We start from the raw sequence: 26,931 nt of genomic DNA, 5'->3' as shown, positions 1-26,931 counted from the left end.
CTCAGGCTGGGGCTGCACCACCTTCTTGGCCCGTCTGGTCAGAACGTGGCGGAGGTCGTCCAGCCCAACTCTCTCGCTCTGCGCATCTGGCCACGGGCCACACCAGCATCTGCTGGCCGTGTCTGAGCTGCAGGCCTGGGTGCGGCCACGGTTCCCGGGCCCCTTCCCTTGAGAGGAAGAGCCAGCCCTGCCCCGTCGCTACCCAGAGGCCGAGCAGAACCATCCTGAGGGGTGGCTGGCCGTCCGCGCAGCCAGCACGAATGTTCTCGAGTGCCCCGCACGCGAACTGCTGGTGGGGACGTGGTGCGGGGTCAGAGAAGTCGGGGCTCCACACGCCAGCAGCTTCTAGCCCAGACGCCTTTAATAGACCCCATTCCCGTCCGCGCGGGGCAGAGGCGGCCGCTCGGGCTGTGGGTGGCATGCAGGTTCCTGGCTACAGCTGTCCTTGGTGCACGATGTGCTGCGCTAATCAACTACCAGACCGCACACTTGGGTCGTAAAAGGAGAGCATCTCAGCTAAAGGATCCTAAAACTCCCCTGGACTCGGGCTACTACAAGAGCGGAAGTTTGGTCCTTGGCAACGTACGAACAAGGCTGCCCTTTGCGAAGTTCCTGATGGGTCCCTGAAATCACAGCAGCTCTGGGGTAGGGGGCTCAGCTCACGGGCGCTCCCCCCCCATACCGAGGCGGACAGGGAAGGGGGGCAGGCTGCACCTTCACCCCCAGGAGCAGAGGGGAGGCCTGGGGCTCCATGGGGCAGTGATTCATAACGGGATGGGAGCCGACGCCCCAGCCTTGCGGCCGGGCCTGCTGTTCACGCGTTTGCGGGGCCCCCGTGGTTCCCGTGGTCCTGGCGGGGCGGCAGCCCTGCCTTTGTGAAGCACCCAGCTGTCCTTCGGGGCCACCTGAGTGGACTCCGCCATCACATCCAGCCTCTTCAACCTGGCAGTGAAACCCCCCAAATTCAGCCCTTTCCTTGCACAGGCTCCTCGTACAGGACCTGGGACCCCAAAAGGGTAGTTTCTTGGAGGGGGCGGGAAGGTGAGGCCAAGCACCTTTAAGGTAAGTCTGACAAAGGGAGAGCTATGTGAGGTGAGCAGCCCCGGCCAGCCGCCGCCCCGTGGGTGGGACAGCACTGGCTCGCCGGGTCCCACGCAGACACCTAGGACAGCGAGGTGATGTTGGAACGTCCGCCAGGGGGCGCCATGATCTTCTGAGCCGTGCGTCGCGCAATGTGGTCGTCCGCCTGGGACCCTGCAGAACGGGTGGGCATGAGGGCAGGGGCACGGATGCGCTGGCTGCACCCATAACCGGGGCCATGGCTGCGGAGCCCCCGCGCACCCACACCGCGGACAGCCTGGCGCACGGACGAGCAGACCATGCAGACGCTCTCACACCAAGGCCGCGGGTGTGCGGGAAGTGAGGTGGGGCAGCCAGGCCTGCTCGTCCCACCTGTGGGTCTGGGCCCCACAACAAGAGAAGCCTGCCCCTAGCTTTTATGATGACCCCAGGAGGCCAGCAGGGACTCTGCCGCCAGTGAGAGGGAGGACAGGCGGGGACATCAGGGGTGGGAAGAGGTAGGACCCGGGCCCAGTGCATCTGCAGGGATCTGTCACAGCACAGCCAGGACCCTGACCAGAGGCCCAAGGGGCAGCCTGCACCCTGGGACCCTGGAGCCCTCCACAGTGTCCCTGCGTGTGTCCCCATGTGCTCACAGAGCCCTTCCTCATGTGCCTGACATGCAACTCCCGGGCTGGAGGGGCCGGACCCCACACGGCACCCGGCACAGACATCGAGTGCCCACCCCGTCACTGAGCCCTCTCCACAGCGCGAATGATCCAAGTAGGGGTCACCACAGCCACACTGGGGCAGACGCTGGAGCAGGAGGGCCTCCCCACTGGCCCCTGTGGGGTGGGGGTAGCATGTCCTGCCCCCCCCATCCCCACACTCCCCATCTGCGGACGGTTGTGGGTGGTCTGCGGCCTTGCTGAACCCACCCTGCCACAGGCTGGGTGCTGGTGCCCACCCCGGGGGCGCTTCCTGACCCTCGGGACGCTCCAGCGGAGCCCCCACCCCACCTCCACTCACCAGACAGGCTGAACCCCGACTGGTGCAGGTTGCGCACCGGTGGGACCGAGATCTTCCCTGGGCAGGACGCGCGGGCCTGGGCACCGCCCCCCCGGCTTGGCGGGCACCATCACCTCGTGGACAGGCCCGTCGTATAGGCCTCGGGGCACACCGTGGATCTCCGCCAGCTGTGGGGCCGAGGGGGCTGGGCGTCAGGGGGGCCGAGCCTGCTCCGCTCCACGGGCCCCCCTCTGCCAGGCTCTGGAACCCCAGGGCTCCCAGCCAACGGAGGGGTTCCTCCCGCGACCACCCGCAAACCTTGAACGCACCCCTCCCTCCCCCCTACACAGTGTGCACGTCCCTCCCTGCTCACGCCTGTGCACACGGCCCCTCTTCCCCTGAGGCTAGAGGACACGCTCAGACAAGGGCAGCCCTGAGGACATGGCCTCTTTAAGGAAGGGGAAGCCGGCCCCCGTGGCCACTGCCTCATCAGTAGACTTCATTCATGGCCCCAGCAGAGCCCCCACCCCAGCCCCGAGGAAGCCCTGGGTCCTGTCCTCCCCGAAAACGGCCCCAAAGCCAGAGACGTTTCCCCAGTAGCCACCATGATGGACAAACGGTCCGTGGACGAAGCAAAACCCTCCTGTGTGCCGTTTCCTGCTGGCGCCTCCCTGGGGTTCACGCTCAGACTCGTGACTGTTGCCAGTCCCAGGGGGTCACCACAGGGTGTGGGGGGGGCAAGTGTGGGGCCTCGAGTCCGACGGCTTGGGTCTGAGTCCACACCCCGCCTCCAGCACCCACGGTGAGGGACCGGGAGCCACCTCTCCCTGCCTGGGCTGCGTGTGGGGGCAGGGTCTGCAGGAGCCCAGCAGCGGACCCCCACCCCTCTGGGCGGGAGGCGGAGGGGGATGCCTGGACTTCTGGCCTGGGCTCTGCACCTGGGCCGGCTGGGCCGCATTCTCCAGGCCCCAGCTCGGGGAGCAGCTGTGTGGCCCTCACGCCCTGAGACAGCGGCATCTCCGGGAGTTAGAGCAGATTCCACTCTCCTTCCCCCTGGAGGAGACCATCACCCCGGCCCCCGGCCCACCCTGGAAGCTGGCCCTCCTTGCTCTGAGCTCAGACAACGTCCTTCTAGAAAGCTGGATAAAGCAAACCTGTGTGTACAGTAATTTTGTGTACACGTGTGCGTGTGTGTGCGCGAGCCAGCTACGCGTGCCGCGGGGCCGGTCAGACGCCCGGTGCGTCCCTCAGACGCAGGGGGCAGCTCAGCCAAGGGTTGCAGGAAGGAAGGAAAGATGTGGAAAGTACTCCCAAATCCCCAGTTCATAAAGCTGCCATAAAGCCTACAGGCCCCTGCTTGTTTGTGAACGCGCGTCCATGCACGGGCGGCGGGGTGGGGGGGGCTCCCACGGTGCCCCCGCACGGTCTACGGCGCTCACTCAGAGAGGCGGCCACCACTTTTGTTGTGCCTCTTGGGTAATAAAAGTTTGCATGGAGGGGCGCCAGAGGGGGCTCAGCCTGTTAAGCGTCCGACTCTTGGTTTAGGCTCAGGTCATGATCTCGCGGTTCATGGGTTCGAGCTCCGGGTCAGGCTCTGTGCTGACAGCTCGGAGACTGGAGCCTGCTTCGGATTCTGTGTCTCCCTCTCTCTCTGCTCCTCCTCCCTCCCCCTCAAGATAAATAAAGATTTAAAAAAACAAAAGTACATAAAGCCACTACTAAGAACCGACTCCCCAAGCAGGTGCTGGTCCCACTTATTTCCGCCGGGCCAGGCTGACCAGGAGGAGAAACCTCGTGGAGGTGGACAAGGTCGGAGAAGTCCAAGCCATCCCCCCACCGCCCCGGCCGGCTCCAGCCTTACCCGGTTGCGCGCCTTTATCCTCTTGTAGACGAAGTCGGGAAACGTCTTCCGAGGGATGAAGCGGCCGGCCCCGGGGGTGACGAACATGTTCCCGTCCTCCATCACCACCCTGCCCTGACTCACGACCACCGTGGGGGCCCCTCGGCACTCGAGGCCTTCAAAAATGTTGTACTCCACGTTCTGGGGAGACAGGGTGGAGGGCCGGCCTCACCCCCCTGCGGGCTGACCGGCACCCTCAGAGCCCTAGGGCCCCCGTTCTAGGACCCCTGAGAACCGGTCACCCCGGCTGGGCCGGAACTCGGACAGAACTGGCCACAACGGGCCGTGCCAGTTTCTAAAACGCGTGTCTCGGGAGGAAGGGCCTGTGGATGAGCCTGTAACAGGGTTGAGTCTCCCGCAAGGCAGGGCAGGTAGGTGGTGCAGGTCCCTGGGGCTCCCCCAGCCCTGACCCTGACGCTGACCCAGGGACTCAGGCTTCTCTTACCAGGTTGTGGCTCTTGGCAGAGATGATTTTTGTGGCCCTGGGGTTCCAAATAACCAGGTCGGCGTCAGAGCCCACAGCCACACGCCCCTTCCTCGGGTAAATGTTGAAGATTTTGGCCGCGTTCGTACTGGTCACAGCGACAAACTCATTCTCATCCATCTTCCCTGAGGCCTGGGAAACAAGAGGGCCAAGGTGAGGCGGGGGGGGGGGGGGGGCGGGGGGGGGGTGCTTGTCTGAACAGCCCTCGGGGGTCTGGTCTCACGGCCTTTGTGTGGACAGCGGCCCCTGTCCCCAGGCAGCAGGCGGCATCAGAACCGTGCTCCCAGGGCGTCGGAGGGCCCCGCTGTCGCAAACCCACGCGTCCCTGTTGGGCCCTGCACACCAGCACCGTGCTCACCCTGTGAGGCAATCAGCGGCCAGGTTTTGCTGACGTCTATCTCCCCTGGAGGACATGACCGTCCCCTGGGGTGGCCAGGCCTCGGGAAGAAGGGGGACGAGAGGGGGCTGGTGTCCGGGCCTCTGCGGGGGGAGGAGCTCAGGGCGGGAGTGCGGGGGTGCAGGCAGTCTGAGGAAACGTCAGGCCTTTGGGGGAGACTGGGCATAATCCCATCACAAATAGCGACCCGGCTCTCCCAGATGCATTCTGCAGGTGACCTGGTCGCCCCACAGCGGCGGGAGTTTCCTCCAGGGGTACCAGAATTGAATGTCTGGGGAGCCCTGGATGGCAGGGCTGGGGGCGTGATGCCCCGGGGACACGACACACCCCGACCTGTGTTCCAGGCAGTGTGTTTACTGGGTAAGTGGCTTTCTGTTCTGAGGGACCGGCGGGGGACGGGGGGGGGATGGCCCACGACCCCCAGTCCGCACGCACCACACACTTCTCCCAGACCACAGACATCCGCTCCTCGATGCCGTTGGTGCCCTCGGGGATGAGCGTGAAGTTGTCCTTGCCAACGGCCTTCTGGGCGGTGGTGAAGGTGCAGTGGGCACTGCCGGTCACCTGGAGGTCCCCGCTGAGAAAAGGGGGGGTCAGGGGAGCCCACCGCGGCCTGATTTTCCTGAGCCGGCCAAGGCCAGCCGGCTTCGCCCCCCTGCCCGGCCAGCACAGCCCACGGGGGCCGGAGGCTGTCCCGGAGCAGCGCTGGGCACGGCCGGTGGCTCAGCACGGGGACGGGAGGGCCAGGACGGATCGGCATGGGTTCTCTGCCCGGGGGGGGTCCCGGCCCGCGGCTCGTGCAGAAGCCCAGGGCTGCTGGGGGCTGAGGTCGTGGCGGGGCGCCCGGAGGGGCTTCTTACCTGGACAGCAGGGAGGTGAGGCGGTCTGCGGTGGTGGGGTCCGGGTTGATGGGGGGGGGACGTGACGAAGGCCGCGGCCTTTGCCCAGTTCTTGCTCCAGTAGTGGGAGCCGTCGGTGCCCAGGCTGGCGGTGATGGGCTCCCCAAACACGACCACCCCTGCAGGGAGGCCCGTGAGAGGCACCCCCACAGGCTGCGTGCCCCCCGGACCCGGGCAGGGTAGGGCCCTTCGCGCTGTGCTCTTGCTACGCCCCTCAATTTCCAAACCCTGGATGGCTCGTCTCTGCCTTCCAGGACACCCGGACCTTCCCACGTGGGGGTCCCCTCCATACCCTCCCCTTCACACCACCTGCCAGAGGTCGGGCCTGCCGGGGAATCAGCTGGGCCGAGGGCAGGAAACGTGGTCAACTCTGCCTGCCCCTGCTGGTCTGAGGCCTGTCCCCTAGGACCCCCGTTCTTCTGTGTCCCCACCGCCTCCTCCACTGGGGGCGTTCTATGGGCAGAGGCCACCCGGGCTCGCAGTGTGTGCACCCCAGCTCCTGGAGGCACGGAGGCACCCAGCACACAGTGATGTGGGGCTCCCAGCGCAGGGCAGGGGGGCGGGGTCCCATCAGGCATAGGGTCAGCTGTCCCTCACACACACACGCGCCATACACGCGCACACACACACACACACGCACGCACAGCTGTGTCGCTTCTGTGCACAGAGGACCGACGGGCCCCTTGTTTCATGGCCCCTGGTGAACAGCTGCTACCTCAACGAGACAGGAGGCCCGGCCCCACCTGTACAGGGACAGGGCGCCTGTGTCTCCCGCAGGACTCACCCCTGGAGCCCCCGCCCGAGGCCCCACCGCTGAGAGGCCAGGCAGGGTGGCCACTGCTTCTCCATCAGGCCTGCCCTGCTCTGAGCCTCAGTTCAGCCAGCTGGGCCCCCAGTCCTGAGAACGCGACCCCCGATCCCTGAGAGATCCGCCCCCGCCCCCAAGCGTCTGGGGCCCAGAGCCCGGCACTCACCCCTGCGCTTGGCTTGGGCGACCATGTCGGCCGCACCCTTGCTCATCACTTTGGTGACGTACAGGGGGCAGTTGGCCTGCTTGGCAACGGTGATGGCACGGTACACGGCCTCGGCCTCCACCTGGGGACGGGAGCTCAGACTGAGCGGGCCCTGGGGCCTCCTGACCGGTGTGGGCATGGACGGCCACCATCACCCACAGATCCCGGGCCCAGAGGGGGTAGCGTGAGTGACTGAGGACCCCAGCCTGCAGTTCAGTGCCCAGGAGGGTCTAGGTTGACCCACGTGGTTCCCAGAGCCTGACCTCACCGCCTTCTTGGCCTTGGGTAAAGGACCACCAGTGGTGATGGGGGACATGAGCCAGAGGAGGACCAGCGAGTCACAGCCCTAGACGCCCACGGGGTCAGGTCCACTCCCGTGAAGTGGCTGTCTGGGATGCGGTCAGGGCTGGGACGGCGCTCAGCGGGCAAACTCCTACCTCCTCGGGGCGGCTGAGCACGTGGCCCTCGGGGCCGGTGATGCCAAGTTCCAGCAACCGCTTCTGCTCCTAAAAACATGGACAGGACATCACAGTCCGGCCCGGGTACAGCCAGAGTCTCACAGAGCCTCAGTCTGGGTGTGATGTAGGCAGCCCAGGAGACCCCGCCCCCAAGATGTGCCCTGCCCCCCTGACGCTCATGTGAGCGCTCCTCCCCTACACTGAGCTCTGGGCCTCCAGGCCCCCGAATCACCAAGTACAGAGAACTCAGAACGGAGGAGTAGGGTGGGTCTGGAGAGGAGTGACCCAGCTCCCTACATTACACATGAGGTTGGGGCTTAGAGAGGGCACCCCGCCTGCCATACTATGTTCGCCAGCAGGGGGCATCCAGGAGTACACTGGGGGCTCCGCCGTCAGGGGTGGACAGAATGCACCTTCCCCAGCACGCCCTTGAAGATCTGTGCCTCTCGCATGAATATGTGGATCCGGGAGTCACCGTGAAGAACCGGCGAGAAGCAGAATCCCGTGGACCCAATAACACGACTCCCCACACTGGTGGGGTCTCCCTGGCATGCTCTGCCCACCTGCCTGCGTACTGAGCCAGACCCACAGCGTTCTCCTAACTGAAGCCCGGCCTGGCCTTGGACCAGAGAGGCCACACACAGCACCTGGCGCTCTCGTGGCGGGGTGGGTGGATGAGGACCTGGGAACCCCGCGTGCCCCTCCCCAGGTGTCACCACTTTGCTTTCAACTGGGGATGAGGCAGAGCCCAACCCACCAGGAAGCTTCTCTGTATCTGGGATGCCAGGGAGGCATGCTGCCCCGTGAGGAGCCCCCGCACCTCCCAGCACCCACAGCATCTGTACCTGCGGGCGCCGACCCCACAGCCCAGGCACAGGGGCAGGTGGGGGCCAGGACCTGTGTTCAGTGACCACAAGGAACAATTAATTCTCTGTGGGGCCTCGATCCACAGGGGCAGAGGACACCAGGAAAGCCTGTCTCGGTCTCCCCGGAAGCAACATTTTGGTTCTGGGAAACTTCTGATAAGAAGTGTGATGATCAGGGGCGCCTGGGGGGCTCAGTCAGTTAAGCATCCGACTTCGGCTCAGGTCATGATCTCACGGTCCGTGGGTTTGAGCCCCACGTCGGGCTCTGTGCCGACAGCTCAGAGCTTGGAGCCTGCTTCGGATTCTGTGTCTCCCTCTCTCTCTCGGCCCCTCCCCCCCTCCTCAAAAATGAATAAACGTTAAAAAAATTGAAAAGAAAAAGAAGTGTGATGATCACGGAGGAATCTCTATTATGGACAAAAGCCCCCAGGCCCCCCAACTCCCTGCTTGCTTGACCTCTGATCCAGGGCAGCCTGCCTACCAGAATATGTCCACTGTTCCCTCCCTGGGGGTTTGTGCGACAAAGTGCCCACATGTGAGTGTCCAGAAGCCACCCGACCCCTCATCCGCCCCCGCCCATCCTGCAGGCAGCCCTCCGGGCACCTCTTCCACGATGTCCCCGTTCTCTGCGTGCACTTGGGCCAGGGCACCCAGGTCCCGGATGATGCTGAAGATCTCGTACATCTGGGAAGAGAGTGCACAAGGCATGTGGGGCTGTGTGCACCCTGCCAGCGGCCTGAAGCACCCGCTGTCCCCTCCTCTCAGCCCCTGCCCTCACCTGGCCGTCGGTGCACTGGTACCTGTCCTTGTACGCCATGAAGACCAGGAAAGAGTTCACGCCTGGAGGACAAGCAGGGGGGATCAGATGCCCAGCCGCTGTCGGTCCGACGCCCGGGAGGCTCCCCTGCTCCCTGATCTCCTCTCCCACGGGCCTGCTCGTAACTAACTTGTGTCAAATCCCCAAGAAGCTGTGATGTGGGTTTTGCTTCAGGACTTTTGATTAAAAGAAATTAAGCCTTGTTCACAGACTGGCTTTTCAGTGCAGACAGCACAGAGAACTGCGGTTGGAAAGTATTCCCTTCCTAAAAGGACGCTAGGAAAACTTGTAGTTGTTGTCTTTCGTCCAGGACAGGGACAAGGGGCCCGGGCTGCAGCTGAGGACAGTGACAGGACCTGTCCCTCAGACACAGAGGCAGGTGACCTCCTGCTCTGGATCCTCTGCAAGTAGAACAGACCTTCCAATTTGTCCTTCTTCCCCCCAGCTCCCAACCCCCCCCACCCTGGGGTCAAACAGAGGCAGAGTCCAGCCTGGCCAGGGGCTGGGGGTAGGGGCCCTTTCCAGCCAATACCAGGGAAGCGTGGACCCCCATGCCTACCCGCCCTCCAGCCACCCCACCCGGCCTCTGGACATGCCCTTACCTTTGTCCTTGACCAGGGCCTCCAGCTCCTCCCTGATGCTCTCATGCCAGCGGGGGACATCCACGTGGAGGGAGTAGTCACAGCAGGCCCCACTGTCCGCGCGCTCCCGCCACTGCTCATAGGCTGCCAGCAGGCTCACACCCGTGTCGGGAAACACGTGGTCCACTGTGGGGGGGCAGTGCGGTCAGCCGAGCCCCCACTCTGGTCAGCGGGAACCACCTTGGCCTCCAAGGGAGACTGGTTTCATGTTCCCAAGAGATCAGGAAGTGCCTTTGAAAAAGCCGTGGAGAGGCCACGGGTCGCTTCCATGAGGCCGGTGCTGCTATGAACCTGCTCATTGGTTCTGTCCAAAGAGGCACCTTCTGCCTCATATCCCTTGGCCTTCTCTGAGCAGAGAGAAAGCCCAGACTCAAGCCACCCACGCCCTGATGGACACGTTCACCCCAAGGAGCACTGGCGGCCTTAACCTCCAACACAGGTGTCTACGGGAGCGAGCGCACCTGGAGGGCCAGTGGAGGGCGGAGAAGCAGGTGGCGGTGCTGTCCGTGGTGCTGAACCTGGCCAGCCAGCCCGGAACAGCAGCACCGGGCTGGCTCCCCTTACTTGAACCTCACTGACTACACACAACACCACCACCCCACCCCTGGGGAAACCAGGAGAGCACTTGGCCACTACACCATCACTTCCCCCACCCAACCTCAGGTCCAAGGTCCAAACACTGCTCACGGTCTCCCCTGGGTGCCGGGAAAGAGCTCAGAGTAGGGGTGGCCAACGAGAAGGCACACCCACCCAAGGGTTACTGGCAAACGCTGTGCCTTCCCCCAGCAGACTGTGGGTCCCCCCCCCATGTGGGTCTCCCATGCTCCCCACAGGTCAGATCTCACGCCCAGGACCCTGGGGAAGAGGGTGCTACCCTGCCCTGTGGTCCCTGCATGGCTCCAGCCTGGGGAAGACGGTTAGCCAGAGGCTAGCTTCAAGCCACACAGCATCTCTCTGTCCTCACAGTGACACCTCACAGCTTGTCTGATGCCTGGGCACTGGCACGAGCAGGTAACAATCACAAAGTGTCCTGGCTGGCCGGGGCCACCAGTGATGAGCATGAGCAGTGACCTAAAATGGCCAGTCTCCTCAAACTAAAAAACAAGACCATTGTTGGCTTGTTGGTGTTTGCTTCATGGTTGAGTAAACCAAACGAAGCCGTGGTTTGGCCAATAGCTAAACATAACTTGTGAAGCAGCCCAGAGTCCTCAGGGCAGCCTTCCTGGTGGCAGCACTGACAGCATGCACCGCGTGCCAGGCACAACAGAGCAACTTGTGCACTGACTCCCTTAGTCCCCACAGCCGTCTAAGGAGGCTCTTCCCCTCCCGCCCGCCTCACAGGTTAGCAAAGCGTGGCTTCTAGAAGTTAGGTGAGTTACTGAAGTCAAACAGCTGGAACGTGAAGCCAGGGTTCAACCAGGCGTGTTAGACCAGGTCTTAACCACAGCAGGGTGCCTGCACTCGGCACCGCCCAGCTGGTGGCATTCAAGGCCATGAGAGGAGGGCTGGGGTCTCGTCCTGGCTCTGAGCTTAGCACAGTCAGGTTCACCTCGGGCAGGTGAATCCGCCTTGCAAGCCGTTAGGTAGGCGGGGCTTGTCTGCCGAGCTCCCAGGGTTTACAAGCTGCAGGTGGCACAGAGCCAGCACTGAAGAAAGGGCAACTCTGGTGGCTGTTGATCAGATAACAGTAAGTATTCCTGTCGTGCTTTTTCTGAAAACGTAGCCTCCTTCTCGACATGGGCAGGAACTTTGTGCAAACCGAGTTTCAGAGGCTCAGGAGCAAACGTGTCTGCTTCAGACATGACCCCTCCCCTCATGCAAGGCATTTTGGTTTGGAAAACCTAGTCCTTGGCCGGCTGCCAGCTTCCCAGGAAATAAGAAATTCCTGGGCACACATCCATTTGCTCCCATGGAAATCCCAGGAGCACGCCGGAGCTGGCCAAGGCAAGATGACTCACAACGTGAACGGGGAGAACAAAAGCATACGCGAAGCTTTCTTAGACTGAAAGGTAATAAAGGGAAATAGACCAAAAAATCGCTCTATTGTAAGGCTCTTCCTGCAACACAGAAGCCTGGCCGGCAGAGCCTGGGATGGATGCTTTGCACGCGGGAGACACTCACGTATCATGGTGGTCCCTCCCGCTAGGGCGGCCTTGGTCCCCTGGCAGAAGTCATCAGCTGGCGTCATGCCCAGGACGGGCATCTGCAGCCTCGTGTGGACGTCCACTCCGCCTGGCAGGACCATCAGGCCATGGGCGTCGATGGTTTTGATGCCTCCAGGGACAATGAGGTTTTCTCCAATTTGTCTGAAAGCAACAAAGATTACTTAACTGGTCTGGCCTCCGGAGACCGTCAGAGAGCATGACATACCAGCCGTGGGGTTGAGACAGTCAACACAGAAGACCCACCCTGGGCACTGCCCTGCGGTGCCCACCTGGGTTCCACGTGTTGCTCTAGGGACTAGAGCCGCTGACAGGAGCAGAGACGCTGACAGGTGTGGTCAGTAAGTATTTATTAAGCACCTACCTCGAGCCCTGAATCATCCTACAGCTGTGATAACACACATAAATGTGTGAGCCACTGTCCTGCTTCCCAAGACCTTGCCACTAACTGGCAAGATTCTGTTGTCACTAAAGGCCTGGGCTGGGGCTCTTTCCAGGGAACGGGATTTTGGAAAAGAAAAACAAAGCAAAACAAAACATTTAGGTGGAGTTCACCCAAAGGTAAACTTGTGGACAATGTGCAATCAGTGTGCACACGTGTGATCTGTGAAGATATTTGAGGCAGAAACTTACTTTATCAAACCGTCTTCCACATACAAATCAGCATAAAAGGACTGGTCATCATTCACGATCTTCCCGCCTTTGATCAAAAGGCGGTCACTCTATTGGAAGCAAACAAAAGACAGGTTTTCTCCAAATTGAGCTATTCAACATCCTCCCCCAAACTTCTTCCTCTGGAATTAGGATTGGAACACTCGGATGCAATGTGTACACATAGAAATGAGCGAGGAAGCCAGCACTGTCTCCCACCCCCACGAATGGGGCAGAGGGGTCTGGAGGCCACTGTGGCTCACGGGCGGTGTTCATGATGGAAATGGGGGTGTTGCCTGGTGCTCTCTTAGGCTGTCTGGGGGTGCTGAGGGGCCGAGGAGGGATAGAGTCCAGAGAGGCTGGGACTCGGGAGGCAGGAGCTGCTGATGGAGAGGCCATGGGGATGAAGGGCCAGGAAGACATCAGGGTGACCACAGGCCGTGGTGCTGCCTGGAGGTACCCCACGTGGGTGGACAAAGTGCCAGCAGGCGAGGCCAGCTGGCGGGTCACCTGCACAGCGTGGAGCTGTGGCACCGGGTGGGGCTGGCCCAGTGCTCAGCAGCCATAAACCCACTTCTAGGAACCCTGCCAAGTGGTGGGGAGGTGCAAAGTGGGGCAGAAAGTGGGGTGTCATGCACGGAACTTGGCACGGACTCGGGAGAATGATGGGGAGAAACGTGGAAAAGGAGCAGAGACACAGAAGGCTGTGGACGAGCACCCCGCTCGGCAGCCCTTTCCTCCTGTTCCCGTGTTTGAGCCTCAACACCCCTCTGACCTGGCCCGGCAGGAACGACAAGTGTGCCTCACAGGGAGGCGTGGCTCTCCACGCACCAACAGCCAAGGCCACAGGAGCCAGGCTGTGCAGCGCAGTTAGCAGGAACCCCAAGAGCCCGCTGAGGTGCACATGACCTGTCACGGGGGGGGGGGCCTTCCTCACTACGTGATCCTCCTCTCGTCCTCATTTCCATTTGGACTGACTTCTCAGGATTGTATTGATTCGTAAAACCACCCCCCACTGTCTACAAAACAGCTGATGAGCCAGGCCACGGGCCAAGTGCAGCCCCCAGTGGACCGACCATCCTCAAGTAAGCCCAAGGAAACCCTGACCAGGAAGACGAAGGCTTTGGCAGAAGAGAGCTGTGGTCTGTGTGTCCCCCCAACCCAGGCAGGAGGACACATGTGGCCTGTGTGCCCCCCCCCCCCCGGGAGGAAAACCTTACTTGTGGTTTTTTTGCCCCCCCCCCCCTCAGGCAGGAAGACACTTGTGGTCTGTGTGCCCCGCCCCACCCAGGTAGGAAGACCTTACTTGTGGTCTTTTACATCCCTCCCCTTCCCAGGCACCTGAACTCACACTTTGGGAACCTTCCTGGGTTTGGAACCAAGAGGGAAATGCAGCTGGGATGAGGTGCTCACCAGGATGAGGCTGGAAGTTCCCCTAAACAAGCCATCTTGTGTCTGATTCCCCCCCCCCCCCACCAAAACCCCAACCCCGTGCAAGCCACTGGCAGACTTCCCCAATCAGGCTGGACCCCGAGCCAGTCGAGGCAAGACCCCCTCCAGTCCGGGAAGGACAGGGGCTCCTTCCTCCCGGAGTATCTCTCAGGACGGGAATCCGCAAGCCCACCGCCCTCCTGACGAGGTCAACTCCAGAGTCGGGTCTCAGCCTCGCGGGCGCCCCCTGCCACGGTCCAGCTGGCGCCGGGGCGCCTCCCTCCCCCTCCCTCCGCCGGCTCCCGGCCGGCCGCCTGGAGGGGGCGGCTTTGTTTGCTGGCAGCGCGGGGTGAACCGTCTGACCTCCCGCACCCTCGCTTGTGGTTGTTGGGGGGTCTCCCCTCCCGAGGGCCGGGGCTGCCGGGGTGCCCGCTCAGCGGCTACGAGGGAGCGCTCGCTTCCCCTGGGGTCTCCGAACCCCGGCTCCGTGGAGGGGTTCGGGCCTCCAGGGGCTCCAGGCTGAGCCGCGGGGGCTGAGGCGCTTTGTCTCGGACAAAGAGCTCCCCGCGCGGCGGAGGCGCGGTCCGGAGCCAGGCCAGCCGCGCCGCGCGGGGGACGCACCCGAGGCCCGGCCGGCGGTGCCAACAAAAGGCCGCGCGTCCCGGGAGGACGCCGAGACCGGATCTCCCCGCCTCGGCGCGCGGCCGCCGCGGGGAAGGAGGCCCCTCCCCGCTTGGGGGAGCAGGCCTCTCCCGGCCCCGCGCCCTCCCTGGCGCACAGGAGGGCCCGGGACCTGTGCGTCCGGCGCGGCGCTCGCTGGAAGGACCAGCGCCGGGAGGGGGGCACCCACGCGGGCTAGACGCGGAGCGCAGCAAGCTGGGCGCGGAGCCGGGACGGTCCGGCCCCGGCGGTGGGCAGGGGGCGCGGGGTGAAGGGGGGTCCGGAGCGGGGCTCACCGTGATCCGAGGGATGTTCTTCTTGCCCTGGAAGGACATCCTGCTCCTCCCGCCCGCGCGGCCCCCACGGTCGGCCGGCGCGGCCTAGCTCAAGCGGAGCGGCCCTGGGGGTCCCGGGCGGGGGCGCGCAGAGCCCGGGCCTGTACGCGGGGGCGCCGGGCTTCCGAGTGCGAGCACGCCGGGCCGCGCGGCTCCGGTGCCGAGCCCCGCCCCCGGGCCCGCCCCGCCCCCGGCCCGCAGCTGCTCCTTTGCATTCAAGCCCCGCCCCAGCCGTGCTCAGTACCCACCCGCTAGCCGCCCCGGCGGAGGCCACAGTACCCCAGCCGTGCTCAGTAACCCCTCCACCCCGGGCCCCGGCGAAGGCCACAGGCGGGACCCCTGCGCCCCCGTCGCGGCGCGGACCCGCGGACGCACGCTGCCTGGGGAGGGGGAGAGGGCTGCGACAAGTCCTGGCCGCCGCGTGTGCGGAGTTTGGCCCCCGGAAAGAGGGTGATGTCCGGCCAAGTCCTGCAGGCCCCGCCCTCGCCCCTGCCCTGCCAGGGCCCGCCGCCTGCTCCCTGGTGACTCGACGCACCCAAGGCCACTGGGATTGATCCTAATCTCAAGTCCAGGCCCGGGCGCTGCGGGAGCCGGACTCCCTCCGGGAAGGCGCCTCTGGCCAAAGCCTGGCTCCTTCGCATCCTATGGTCCAGGCCCGGATCGGGACGCAGGGCGGTGTACTGGCTCCGGGACCCCGCGGTGGACACACCTCCCGCAAGGCTGCTCCACGGCCGGCCGCGTGAAGCTTGGGGACAGGAGGAAGGGGACAAGGGCACAAGTTAAGGAGGCACAGAGATAGGAAGGCAGAGCGAGACTGAGACATGCAGAGAAAGAGAGCTACCCAGAGCCCCTGACAGACCGGAGAAGCAGAACCAAGGCAGAAGAGGCCCGACGCGCGCGGGTTCAGGACAGCGAGTTTCCCGGGGACAGACTCGGCCAGTCAGGGAGAGGGAGGCCCCTCCCTGAGCCCTCACGTCCCCTCGGAGAGGCTGCGGGTTTGGGAAGAGAACCAGCCCCTGGTCCACGCCCCTGCGGCCTGCCCTCCCTGCGGCTTCTCACTGCCTGCTTTTGGGTCAAGCGGGGCGGCCCTCCCAGACTTGCCGCGGCCTCCGGGTCATCTCGGCGGGGCTCGCCGGGTCCCTCTGGGTCGCCAGGTGGCCCGCTGTACTGCTCTCCAGCCCGAGGGCTCCGACGGCCACCGCCCGACGCGTCCAGCTGCAGCGTCTTGTTCTCAAAGGTGTCCTCCACGCAGCGGAAAACGCCGCCGAGCCTGGGCCGGGCCCGCGGGCTGCCTGAGCCCAGCGTCCCCGGGCCCGCGGGCAGAGGCTCCGCGGGCTCCTGCGGCCGGCGTGCGGCCATGGAGGGAGCGGGCGAGGGGTCGCGGGTCCCGGAGCCTCCTGCGGCGGGTGTGCGCACGGCGCGTGACCCGGCCGACCCGGCCCGGCTCCCCCCGCCCCCACCCCCAAACCGACCCCAAACCGACCCCGAGCCCGCGCGCGGGACTGGCGCTGTCCGCGCAGAGAGTGCTGAACGCGTCGAGCAGGCCCGAGGGCTCGAGTTCCGTCTGGGCGAAGCCAGGGTTCCCACCTCCCGCCCACCCAGCGGGGCACGCGCTGAAGAGACCCCTGCCTGTCGACACTCCAGCCAGATTTCCGAGCCCCGTGGTAGATCCTACGCCCAGCCGGAGGCTCTGACTCCGAAACGTCTGGCAAGTGGGGAGGGTCGGAGGGGAAGGCGGGGAGGGGCTATGCGCCCCAGGAGAGCTGCTCCTGACCGCCCTTAAGCCCCAGTTCAAGGCTCTGGGGTAAGACAAGGCGGAGGGACTCAGCCCGCCCAGGGTCACAGGACGATGCTGTCACTCTGCCAAGCCCTGCTGAGAGTGACTTTTCAGGAAAAGACATCCAGCCTTTGTGTTCTAACGCAGCCGGCATTTCAAAATGTACGTTTGGACATGAGAGTCACCTCGAGGACACTCGTGCTGGTGTGGCAGGAGCATTTCTGCAGAGCCAGATCAGCACCTGTCCCACCCCTGCCGAATCTCTGGCTTCCACACCACCACCCCACCCCCAGGGTGATTAATAAAACAGCCTCTACTCACCTGTGTGAAGCCATCTGCAAGTGAAACCTGTTGCCAAGTCTCATTCATTCGCAGAAATTCTCTTACTTTCCTAAGCTTTTTACATTTTCTCTTCTGGTTCTCACTTGATAAGCAGCTACATGAAGAAGCCTCCCTGGTGGCTGACCTCAGCCCGGTGCTGCCCGGTACCTCTGATTTCAGAGCCTGTCTTCCAGGTGATTCTCCACAAGGTAGGGTAAGGCTGCAGGTAAGACGCCTGGCTCCTCCGTGCGCAGGAGGGCCAGGCTCCCTTCCCGGTGTGGAAACGTGGCACTGCCTTCAGATAACGGACACGGGACACAGAAGTGGCTAGCATTGCCAATATGCCCAAACTTTAATGCCGTGGGAAGAGGGTAACTTTGATATTCTAAGATTTAAAACATTTTTTATTAAAACTGTACAATAATTTACAAATGAGTAAAAATTCTCTGGTATACATCATAGGAATCACAATACAAAAATAAGTGTAAAATTTTGTACTTGACCACCATAGGCACCTATTTTAGGCCTGTGAATACTGTTTAGCACTGAACAGAATATCGTGTTTAGAATGTGGTTAGTAAGAGAACACATACTAGCTGGCATAATGCCATGATAAAACAAGTCCGAACTCATTTTTGCATAAATGCACAATACAGCTTTTTAAAATACAGTAAACAAATATATGATTTGATACATATATTTACAACTTGATTTTCCTGAGCCTAAATATAAATCCATTTCTGTGTTAAAACACACAATCCACCTTAAGGTTTCAGTGATGGGGTGATGGTAAATGTAGACGGACGTCACAGTGCCTCCAAACCCACTCCCACACACCCTCCTTCCTGACAACCAGGGTGGTATGCACAGCCGTGTAAGGCACGCAGGGTGTCCCGTAGGCTACAGGTTCTGCAGGGGCAGAGCACTTTAAGGAAGAGCACAGTCCTTCGGCAGCGGGACTCTAGACCGTGGAAATGAGGTGCACACACACGTCCGTGTCAGCCAGGGGGCTGCGATTCACGTGGATTTCCAGTTTAGACCAACGAAAACATCTGTGCGGTTCTGGGTGTTGTGCACACAGTGGGATTGCGTTGATGCCGTTATGCTGTCAGCACGTCCACGTCCTGGTTGCACAGTAAACATTTCTGGCAACTTCTGACCCCTCCCCTTGTTCCACGAGACAGTGGCATTCACCCACCCTTCTCCTGTTTGAGGAGGTTTGCGACAACAGGGCACAGATACTTCCAGCAAATTCAATCCAGCCCACTGGTTTAGCATAAAAGGTATCCTCTAGGATTTAGAAAGAGCACATTATTTTAAAACGCTTGAATTCTTCAGATGCTCACTGCACTAGTGGCAAGCGGGGACAAATGCTCATATCCACTTTTGCCTCCCCCCACCCCCCGCCTGTTTTCTGTTGTTGGCAAAAGCCCAGTCCTGAAATGCTGGATTTCGTAATCAGGTGAAAAGAAGGTGCCCAGGATACACGAATAAAAACAATGACGTCTAAAGAGAAGAACTAACATTGGGACTCAATGGGGACTTTCAGGAACGTGGCAAGGGTACAAATGTGGTTTGGTACACGGGATATTATTAAAAACATTCACGGAGCCATTTTCGCTACATCCTTTTACATGTAAGCAACTTCATAGGCATTGGTACGCATCTACATGCTTCTCTGTCCTGCCTAGTTTGCCCTTTTTGAAACTACAAAGCCGTGGTTAAGAACGTCTGGCACGTGTGCGGAGGGAATATGAAGTGCTCCAGACAAATGCAAAATCGGGATGATCCAAATGAACAGGGGCGAAGCTGGGTCTCAACTGCACGTCGTCAGATCCCGAATGGCCATCCCGCACAGCTGCCGTCCCTGGGCAGGACCCACTGGGGTGGGCGGGGCCGCACCAGAGGCGGCAGCGCCCCCGGGGCTTGCCGCGACAGGGTTTCTGGACGCCTGCGTCACACCCTCCACCCAGCCCCAATCTGGGAGTTCACCCGAAGCTCCACAGGGGCTTTTATTAGCTCAAGACTACCGCTTGCCATTCGGTTCTGGGTACATCAAATGTATCCAGGGGATGCGGCCATGAGAATGAGGCAACACTAGTCATGGAGAATGAAACAAGCTTTCAGACTTGGTCCTCAAACCCCAACATCAGGCTCAGCCAGAGAAGCAGCGGATTCACCCTGTATCTCGTCCAAGTGAATAAGTAACCGTGAGTTAATGACAACAGAAAGGACGGGTGTCCCGGGACAAGTCTGACTAATAGTACGCTGCCCAGCAGAAACCCTGCACCCACTAGAGAAGAGCGTCTCTGTCTGATCCCGTAAGCCTCCTCCCGATTTCTCCCAGGGAATCAAGCCCTGCCTGGTGCCAGTCATCTGCGCCAGACTTGGACACGTCTTCCGACGCAAATATGAGATGAACCCGACACCTGCAGACAACACAGTCACCCCTCCCTTCCGCTCCTCGGAAACACCGTCTGCTTTTCTTTTACGCGGTGTTTGCCGCACTCTCACCCGGCTGCAGGTGTCACCACGCAGCACGTAAACTTCCCGGTGCCTCAAAAGAGCCCAAATCTTGTCTCCTTGTTGAGCAAGCACGTGCGCACACACAGAGGCTCACGCACACGCACGCGCGCGCACACACACACACACCTTGCGAATTCAGCACTGGGAGTGACAACCTCAGGCCAGCAAGGGTGTGGGGTCGATGGAAGAGCCTCTTCCACCCATGAGTCGGGCTGGCTCCGAGTGCTGGAAGACGTTCCTGGGCTGCGGCCAGAGCGCTAGGCAGGAACGGAAGCTTCAAAGGAGCTTCATCGACGTGCTGTTTCCTCCCTGGAAAAGAGGGAAAACAACAGCTTTATTCTAGCGTGAGCCATCCGAGGCACTCTGAGGTTACACTGGCGGTGGGAAGGGGCGGAGAGATGCCCGGGGCACGGGCTCCGCACGGCGCAGTCGGACTCCAGCGGCTGGTGCGGGAGCCGCAGAGACGCGTCCCGGTGCCCCACAAAGCCGTGTGCAGACGTGGCCTCAGACCCGCCTCGAAACGCCACGGGCAGATGCCCACGCTTCCGCCTGATTTCCATTTCTTCTCGTTACTTAGAAAGCGGGCCTCTGTTAGGTTCCATTTCTTCACTACCTTTCACGTTTTTATGTTTGGAACAGGTCTCCTCTCTGCACAAGGAGAGTGGGCCCCACATCAGCCGTGGGGCGGGGGCAGCACCGGCATCAATGGGGTGAGAGGCGGTGAGGGGCACGGACACCCGCGGCGGGGGGGGGGGAACCCTGGGCCCACACGTTCCTAGGCTAGGAGAGGCTGCAGAGGGTTCTGTGCGTTTGGGGTTTTTCACCTTCTAGTAGGAAGACCCCTCCCCCCAACGCATGAGGCGAAGGAAACCGGGGGAATCACACACACACTTCCTGCCCACGTGGCACACATTATGCGCGAATCTCAGGGCCCTGGAAATGAAGCACTGTTCTTTGTGACGTTAACCGGATCCATTTCTAAGTAGGTTCCCCTCGAATCATCCGTTTCTAGGATGTGAGATGTGAAAGGGCCGGCCTGGCCTTTTCACCTGCAGACTGAAGTCTGAAGTTCTGAGCTTAGAGGGGCTCCCTCAGGTCACACCCCAGGCTGACCAGGGCCAGGGGCCCTGCCCACCTGCCCACCAGCATCCGCCCCCAACCACAGCACTGCTTCCCTTGAGCTACGCAGGTAACTGCCTGTGGCACGCATCTCACACCTGCAAACACAGAAAACATCTTGTTGAGAATGACGTGCAGAGTCCTAAAAGGTCATTCCCCAAAGTGGAGGAACAGGACAATGGCATCTGGGTGCCTGTGGTCTCGGGACCCTCTTCCCGGAGCCAGTCCTGCCTGACTTTGCTAACACACTCTGTTCGCTGCCACTGTGTCCAGAAGGGGGGGGGGGTGGGCTTTCTGTCCTCGTCCATGACTGCAACACTCTGCCCCCACACTCAGGGGCGCACGCACTTGCGTGGGCACACACACGCACACACGCAGAGGCACGGTTCTGCTTCAGGATTCCAGGCTTCCCAAGCGCCTTCTGCCCCCCAGTCCCATCTCCTCTGGGGGACAAGGTGTTCCTGATCCCTCCCTGTTCTGACCACGGGCCTGACTTCCGGACTGTCCTCACAGCCAGCCCATGAGCTCATCCAGGTTGAAACCACAAAAGACACGAGGCAGGTGAGGGTGAGATCACCCGCGGGGTGTGACCTTGGTCTCACGGCCCCATGGGCTCTTCACCCCCCAAACCCCTGGCCCGGTGCTGGTCCAGAGCCTCCGGTGCGTCTGCGGCAGGAGCTGAGACTGCTGTGGGTAGGAGGGCCCGCTTGCGAGGTCAGCCCTTGACCGGCATCCGGGAGCCCGCTTTTGAGACGTTCCCTGAGCCATAAGGTTGTGCTGGTGGAGTGGCCTTGACCGTTTGCACAAATGATGTGATTTATGGCAAACACCTGTCTCCTTCCGAGGGCCTGACACTTCGGAGCGCAGGGGTGGGCTCCCCAAACGAGCAGCCTCAACAGAACACCTGAACTCTGAGCGTCAAAGGAACTTCTCTGGGGAGACGGACAGTGCACACGGATGGCCACGTCTTCACCGCTGGGTAAGGGTGTGCTCTGTGTGGTCCCCACAGGAGGCAGAGAGCCCACGAAATCTGCTTATGGATCCCTCCAGATCCAGCCACGTTTCCTGACTATGTTGCCGAAATGAACCTTAGCCAGGGCACCACTGTGTGCTGGGCCCCGAGAACCCCAGTGACTCACTGAGAACAGGGGCATCCTTGGAGACCCCCAGAACACACTGCTTCCCACTTCCGGGGGCTGAGGTCGACTGTGAGGCCGTAAGACGGAGCAGACACCGTGCCCAGCCTCCACGAGACATCCGCTCACTTACTTGGTCGTTCATGCAGCAACCATTCATTTGTGTGCGTCTTGGGGCCAGGCCCTGCCTCAGCATATGTTGGGGCCACACTGGGGACCGTGCAGTGAGCAAGTCGGGGACACTTCTGCCGTGGGCGGCTCCCCACCGATCACAAGAGCCCAGTACGCCGATGGTAACGTGGATTAGCACGGTGAGACAGGAGAGACGTGGGACACCGGAGGGGCTCGTGGCACACGGTGGGGCGGGTGAGACCCCAACCAGCTCAGAGCCCAGGGGGCGGAGGCTGCGGGGCACACGACTGCCCTGTGATGAGGTGATGTCCTGACAAGGGTGGACACCAAGCGTCACGGCCCGCCCTTCCTTCCGAAGGGAGAGGCTATGACACAATTTTCATACTGGGCTGCACTGAAGCCCAGGGAGAAGATACAGGAGTAAGCTGGTCGCCAGAGTCACAAATAGCCTTCACTTCCTAAGTACCAAAATGAACAGAAGAGGGCGAGGACAAGAGGGTGACAGGCTGGACCATCACCCCGCTGGGGGCGGCAGGGCATTTCCACGTGGGCACCGGCCCACAGCCTCGCTAACGGCTGCAGAAGCGGGACCCCACGGGTGACGCCCACTGGGAACACATGCAAATGGGATCAGGAAACAGCATCTGATTAATGTCAAAACAGAGCGCGAGGAACAGGCTCCTGCCATCTGTGTTTGCCGGGAATTCTCACCGGGATCTCGACTGTTGCGAAACAGAAAGCTCTTGGCAAAGGAGACGGCGGCTTCCTGGGGCCGGAGAAGCCCACTGCGCTCGGAGCCAACGGCAGATGGTGGGCGCCGGGGGAAAGCCCCAGGCCCGCGCCTCGCTGGGGTTTCCAGAAACGCACACGAGACACGGAAACTCGGCCCCACACAGGGCGGGTGCCCTCCGCCGGGAGAACCCCCCGCGGCCCAATCCTCCCTCTCCGCCCCCAAACCCAAACCCGCCCCTACTTCCTGTGCCGCAGACCCAGATGACCGGCGCGCGCGCGCACACGCACGCACACGCGCGCGCACACACAGCATCCGCTTATAGGCTAAAAACAGAGCCCTTCCACGTAAGCTCTGTTTGTCTGGAAAAGTGTAGCCAAACGTTGTCAAACCAGAAAGAAACAAATCGGCCAAACTAACTGTTTGGGGCTAAGGTCTTTTTTCCCCAAAGCTCTGGTTTGGGGGAAACATCAAGAAACATCTGGCCTCACCCAGACCCAGCTAAGCTTCCGGGTTCCCGGGTCCTGCAGGGCCATCCCACTCGCCCTGCAGATGGTGCCCTGCCCGCCCTCCCTGGCCCCACAGCGCAGCCCCGCGGGGCCCACACGGGGGCTGGGTCGGTCCTCCCCTCCGGAGTCATCCACACCCACACCGCGCCCTGCTCCGGGCCCTCCTCCGGCTCTCACTCTGGGGCTGCTTAGTAAACATGTAAGAAAGGCAGCGGCCGCTTCACACAGCAGGCCACAGGTGAAGACGTGCCCCAGGACCCTTGAATGCTATGGTGAAGTTCACGCGTGACCTTGATGGGCCTTGGGGGGGCCCAGACGTTTGCCAACATTATCCTGGGTGGGTCCGTGTGGGTGCTCCCGGGTGAGGTTAGCATTTGAAGCGACAGGCAGAGGAAAGCAGACCGGCGGCCCCAATGCAGGTGGGTCTCATCCAATCAGTCGAAGGCCTGAATAGGCCAACAAGGCTGAAGAAGAGGGAAACCTCTCGCCTGACCCGTGAGCTAGGAGGTCGGCCTTTTCCCGGCCACAGTCCTGCATAGGAATCTGTACCGTCGGCTCTCCCGGTTCTTGGACCTTTGGCCTCGGGCTGCAGACACACAGGTGGCCCTCCTGGGTCTGTGGGCTTCTCAGCCTCCAATTCCTTTCAAGAATCCCCTCTCTATGACAGGCGGGATAGAGACACGTACGTTCTACCGGCTCTGTCTCTCCGGGGAACCCGGCCAGAACGACACATTTCCGGACTAACCTTCCATAGCTCAGGGAGGCCGAGGTGGACACGGGTCACCTCACCTGCTGTGGCCGCATGACTCAGGGCAGCAGCAGGGCCCAGACCCAGCCTGCTGGCTCCGAAGCAGTCGCCAAGTTTCCTGACGGCAGCCACAGCTCCCCCAGAACCCCACACAGACGGACGTGGCTGGTGCGGCTGGAAAGGGGCTCGGAGAACATTGAAATCCCAGAGCCACTACAATAAGCATAACACCGCGGCCAAGATACGAGGTCCGCTCATGACCCCAATCCTGGGTGACGGGGGGGGGCAACAGTGCCTGTGGAGGCTCCTCCCCACCGGGGACTCAACAGTCTCAAAGCGGGGCCCCGGGTCCCACAGCCCGTGGCCTCAGCATCCCCGGGACTCGTCAGAAGGGCAGATTCCAGGGCCGTTCAGTCCGTGGAGGAGCGGGAGGAGGCAGCGAGGGCAGCGGGGCCCGGCTGGCTCGGGAGGCGAGCGTCAGGGCACCATGGTCCCTGGATCCCCCACCCGCCCTTACCCTGATGGGGAAGGCGCCCCTGCAGCCCCACAGCCCACTCTGCCTCTCACCGCCTTCCTGCCTGGACCCCGCAGCCCCGCTAAGCCCCTGTGGCCTCTGCGCGTCCGTGGCTCCCGAGGCCCGTTGCAGAGAAGGCCACGCCAGGCTGCTTCAGGGCTGTGCGTTCTGGTCCTCAGCCCAGAGTGCCGACCAGCTGTGGCCAGCTGGGCCCTCACTGACCCGAGGGTGGTGTCCCCGCAGCCCACACCACTGAGCTCTTAGCACACGAGAAGACAAGGCTGCGGCTCAGGACAGCGGGGACACAGGTGCAGGGTGACGAAGCACCCAGTCCCCAGGTGCCAGGCTTCCCCCGTTCACCACGGCTGGCCACAGGAGAGATGGGGCCCGTGGTCCTCTCCGCAGCCCCCCCACAAGCCCCTACGCCTGGCTATCGGGGAACCATTGCGGTGAGGGGCCATCCCTGGGGACGCGGTGGGGTGGGGGGGGAGGTAATTCCAGAGGTGGGGGCAGGGCAGGACACCTCCAGTGCTGTGTTCATGCTGCAGGGACCAGTGAGGGCTGGTAATGAGCACATCCCCGCCTTCCAACCACCTGAGCACCCAGGATCCCCCAGTTCACATCAGCCCAGAAGTCACCAGGACCAGGGCCGTGCCCTCCAGCAGTGGCCAGAGGGCATTCAGAAGCCAGTGCCTCCCCGTCCCTCTTGGAGAGAAGGCTGCCTGCCCTCACACACGTACTGTATGCACTCCATGTGGCCAGTCTCCCTGCTTGCTGTGGGTGTACAGGGTCCCAGTCCTCTGCCTGACGACACCCCCCGAAATGCACAGACATGCGCACACACACACACACACACACACACTGCATGGACGTGCACACACACGCAGATGTGAACACACACACACACCCAAATGACAGACATCCAGACACACACCCAAATGCACATACATGCACACACACACACCCAAATGCACAGACATCCAGACACACACCCAAATGCACACACGTGCACACACACACCCAAATGCAGACATCCAGACACACACCCAAATGCACACACGTGCACACACACACCCAAATGCACAGACATCCAGACACACACCCAAATGCACACACGTGCACACACACACACACACCCAAATGCACAGGGCTGCACACACCCAGACACTACTAAACGCACAGATGCACACACATACCGCACACTCACACAGTGCACAGGCACGTGCGCAGACTCACGCACCGCATGGACTTTCTGCCTGTGCTCCAGCGGTTCTCGGTTTTGCTTCTTATGGGGGTCACAGGCAGCCGCTCTCACAGCCCCGGAGGGGATTCTAACTATGACTTCTCTAATAGAGGCATCTCTTATTAATGGCTTCACGGTCACGCTAGTGAGAAGGTCCATCACTGCTGTCACTGAGATGGTGACATTTTTGGATCACCGGGCAGCTGGCCACAGGCGTGAGCCGCTGGCTGGAAAGAATGGAGGAGGCGACAGAGCGATAAAAAGGGGGAGGGGACACCGTTGGCTTCAAGCCAGCTATTCAATTTCTGCCTGAGGCTGTGAGCAAATCTAGCGAAGTCAGAGAACACCTTAGGCCGTAAGGTAAACACAGAATTCTAAGCGAAGAGCCAAATGTGTGCTCTGAACGCCGTGACTGTGACCGGAGGAGAGTCCCGCGTGCCTCCCGAGGCTGAGCTGCGTTCCGATGGCCCGGCGACACCCGAGGCAGCTCCTGCGTCAGCACACAGACGGGCTTCACAAAAGAAGGCCCAAGCATCCGCCAGAAGTGTGTCAGGTGCCAGGAAGAGGTCCCAGCACCAACCGGTAGTCGCACACAAAACACAGCGGGGGTGAATCTTAGCGCAAGGATAGCAAGGGTAAAGAGTGCGTCCAAAGGCACACGTGATGCCTCCTTTTCCAAAGACTTACAAAACAACAAAAATCATACCTTTCAGAAACCCACGTGTCTGCCACAAAGCTCTGCACAGGGACGCTGCCCCCGGTCCCAGATGGCAGTTACCTCGGGGGAAAGGGGCTGGCGATGCGTCGGGGGTCCGCGGTTAGAGGTCAGAGGACAAACAGAATGGCTACCGGGCCACTCCCGGACCAGGGGCAAGAGTGTGGCAGGGGCCAGTGTCGGGACTAACGCAGCTCTGTGCACCGGCAGCGGGCTCCAAGCTGGCTTCTGTGCACACAAACGTGGCACGAACACCGTGGCTTCACGTGAGTGGGAGGCTGCACGGGCTTGTCGCCTGCCATCAGACAGGCACACGTCTGACCGCAGCCTCTGACCCCTCCTCATCGCCACCTGGGGTGGGAGCCCAGGCCGAGGAAGCCTCCTGGAGGGCTGGCTGCCTCCGGGGGTGGGGGTCCTGCAGGAACAAGGCAGGTGCCAGGCAGGGCCCTTCGGTGCCCCCAAGACGGGACAGGCGGTGCCTGAGGACAGCGATCCTCTGAACCCAGCCTCCACCCCTGGGAAGAAAAGACTAGAAAAAGCTAGTTGCTCGCATTTGGGTGAACCTTCTGCGAGGGAAAATAGCCTACCTTTTGCTCCATAAAAAGTAAATTAATTAATAAAACAATACACATGAATGAAGAAGAAAATTCCATTGAATTGTAATGAAGAAACTACAGATA

General features: G+C 61.6%; 2 protein-coding genes across 2 annotated transcripts in view; both read right to left on the bottom strand.

Annotated features, from left to right (window-relative positions):
- Positions 1-1,072: 1,072 nt before the first annotated feature.
- Positions 1,073-16,198, bottom strand: DPYSL4 (dihydropyrimidinase like 4). Its single transcript, XM_049645909.1, is given in 16 exon segments — positions 1,073-1,254; positions 2,089-2,179; positions 2,181-2,255; positions 3,929-4,108; positions 4,413-4,583; positions 5,284-5,425; positions 5,709-5,764; positions 5,766-5,866; positions 6,722-6,842; positions 7,198-7,266; positions 8,688-8,768; positions 8,863-8,924; positions 9,504-9,668; positions 11,664-11,848; positions 12,338-12,426; positions 15,883-16,198. Coding segments are annotated over 16 exon segments (1,938 nt in total). The 5' UTR covers positions 16,141-16,198; the 3' UTR covers positions 1,073-1,162.
- Positions 16,199-17,203: 1,005 nt separating this feature from the next.
- The window catches only part of JAKMIP3 (Janus kinase and microtubule interacting protein 3), a 109,277-nt gene continuing 99,549 nt past the window's right edge, over positions 17,204-26,931 (bottom strand). The window contains 1 exon segment of the mRNA XM_049645905.1: positions 17,204-19,714. The gene's annotated coding sequence lies outside the window, so the exon portion shown is untranslated.

This window comes from Panthera uncia, chromosome D2 (genome assembly GCF_023721935.1).
Source record: "Panthera uncia isolate 11264 chromosome D2, Puncia_PCG_1.0, whole genome shotgun sequence".
NCBI classification, from domain to species: Eukaryota; Metazoa; Chordata; class Mammalia; order Carnivora; family Felidae; genus Panthera; species Panthera uncia.
This window is presented reverse-complemented; position numbering and strand designations above follow the sequence as displayed.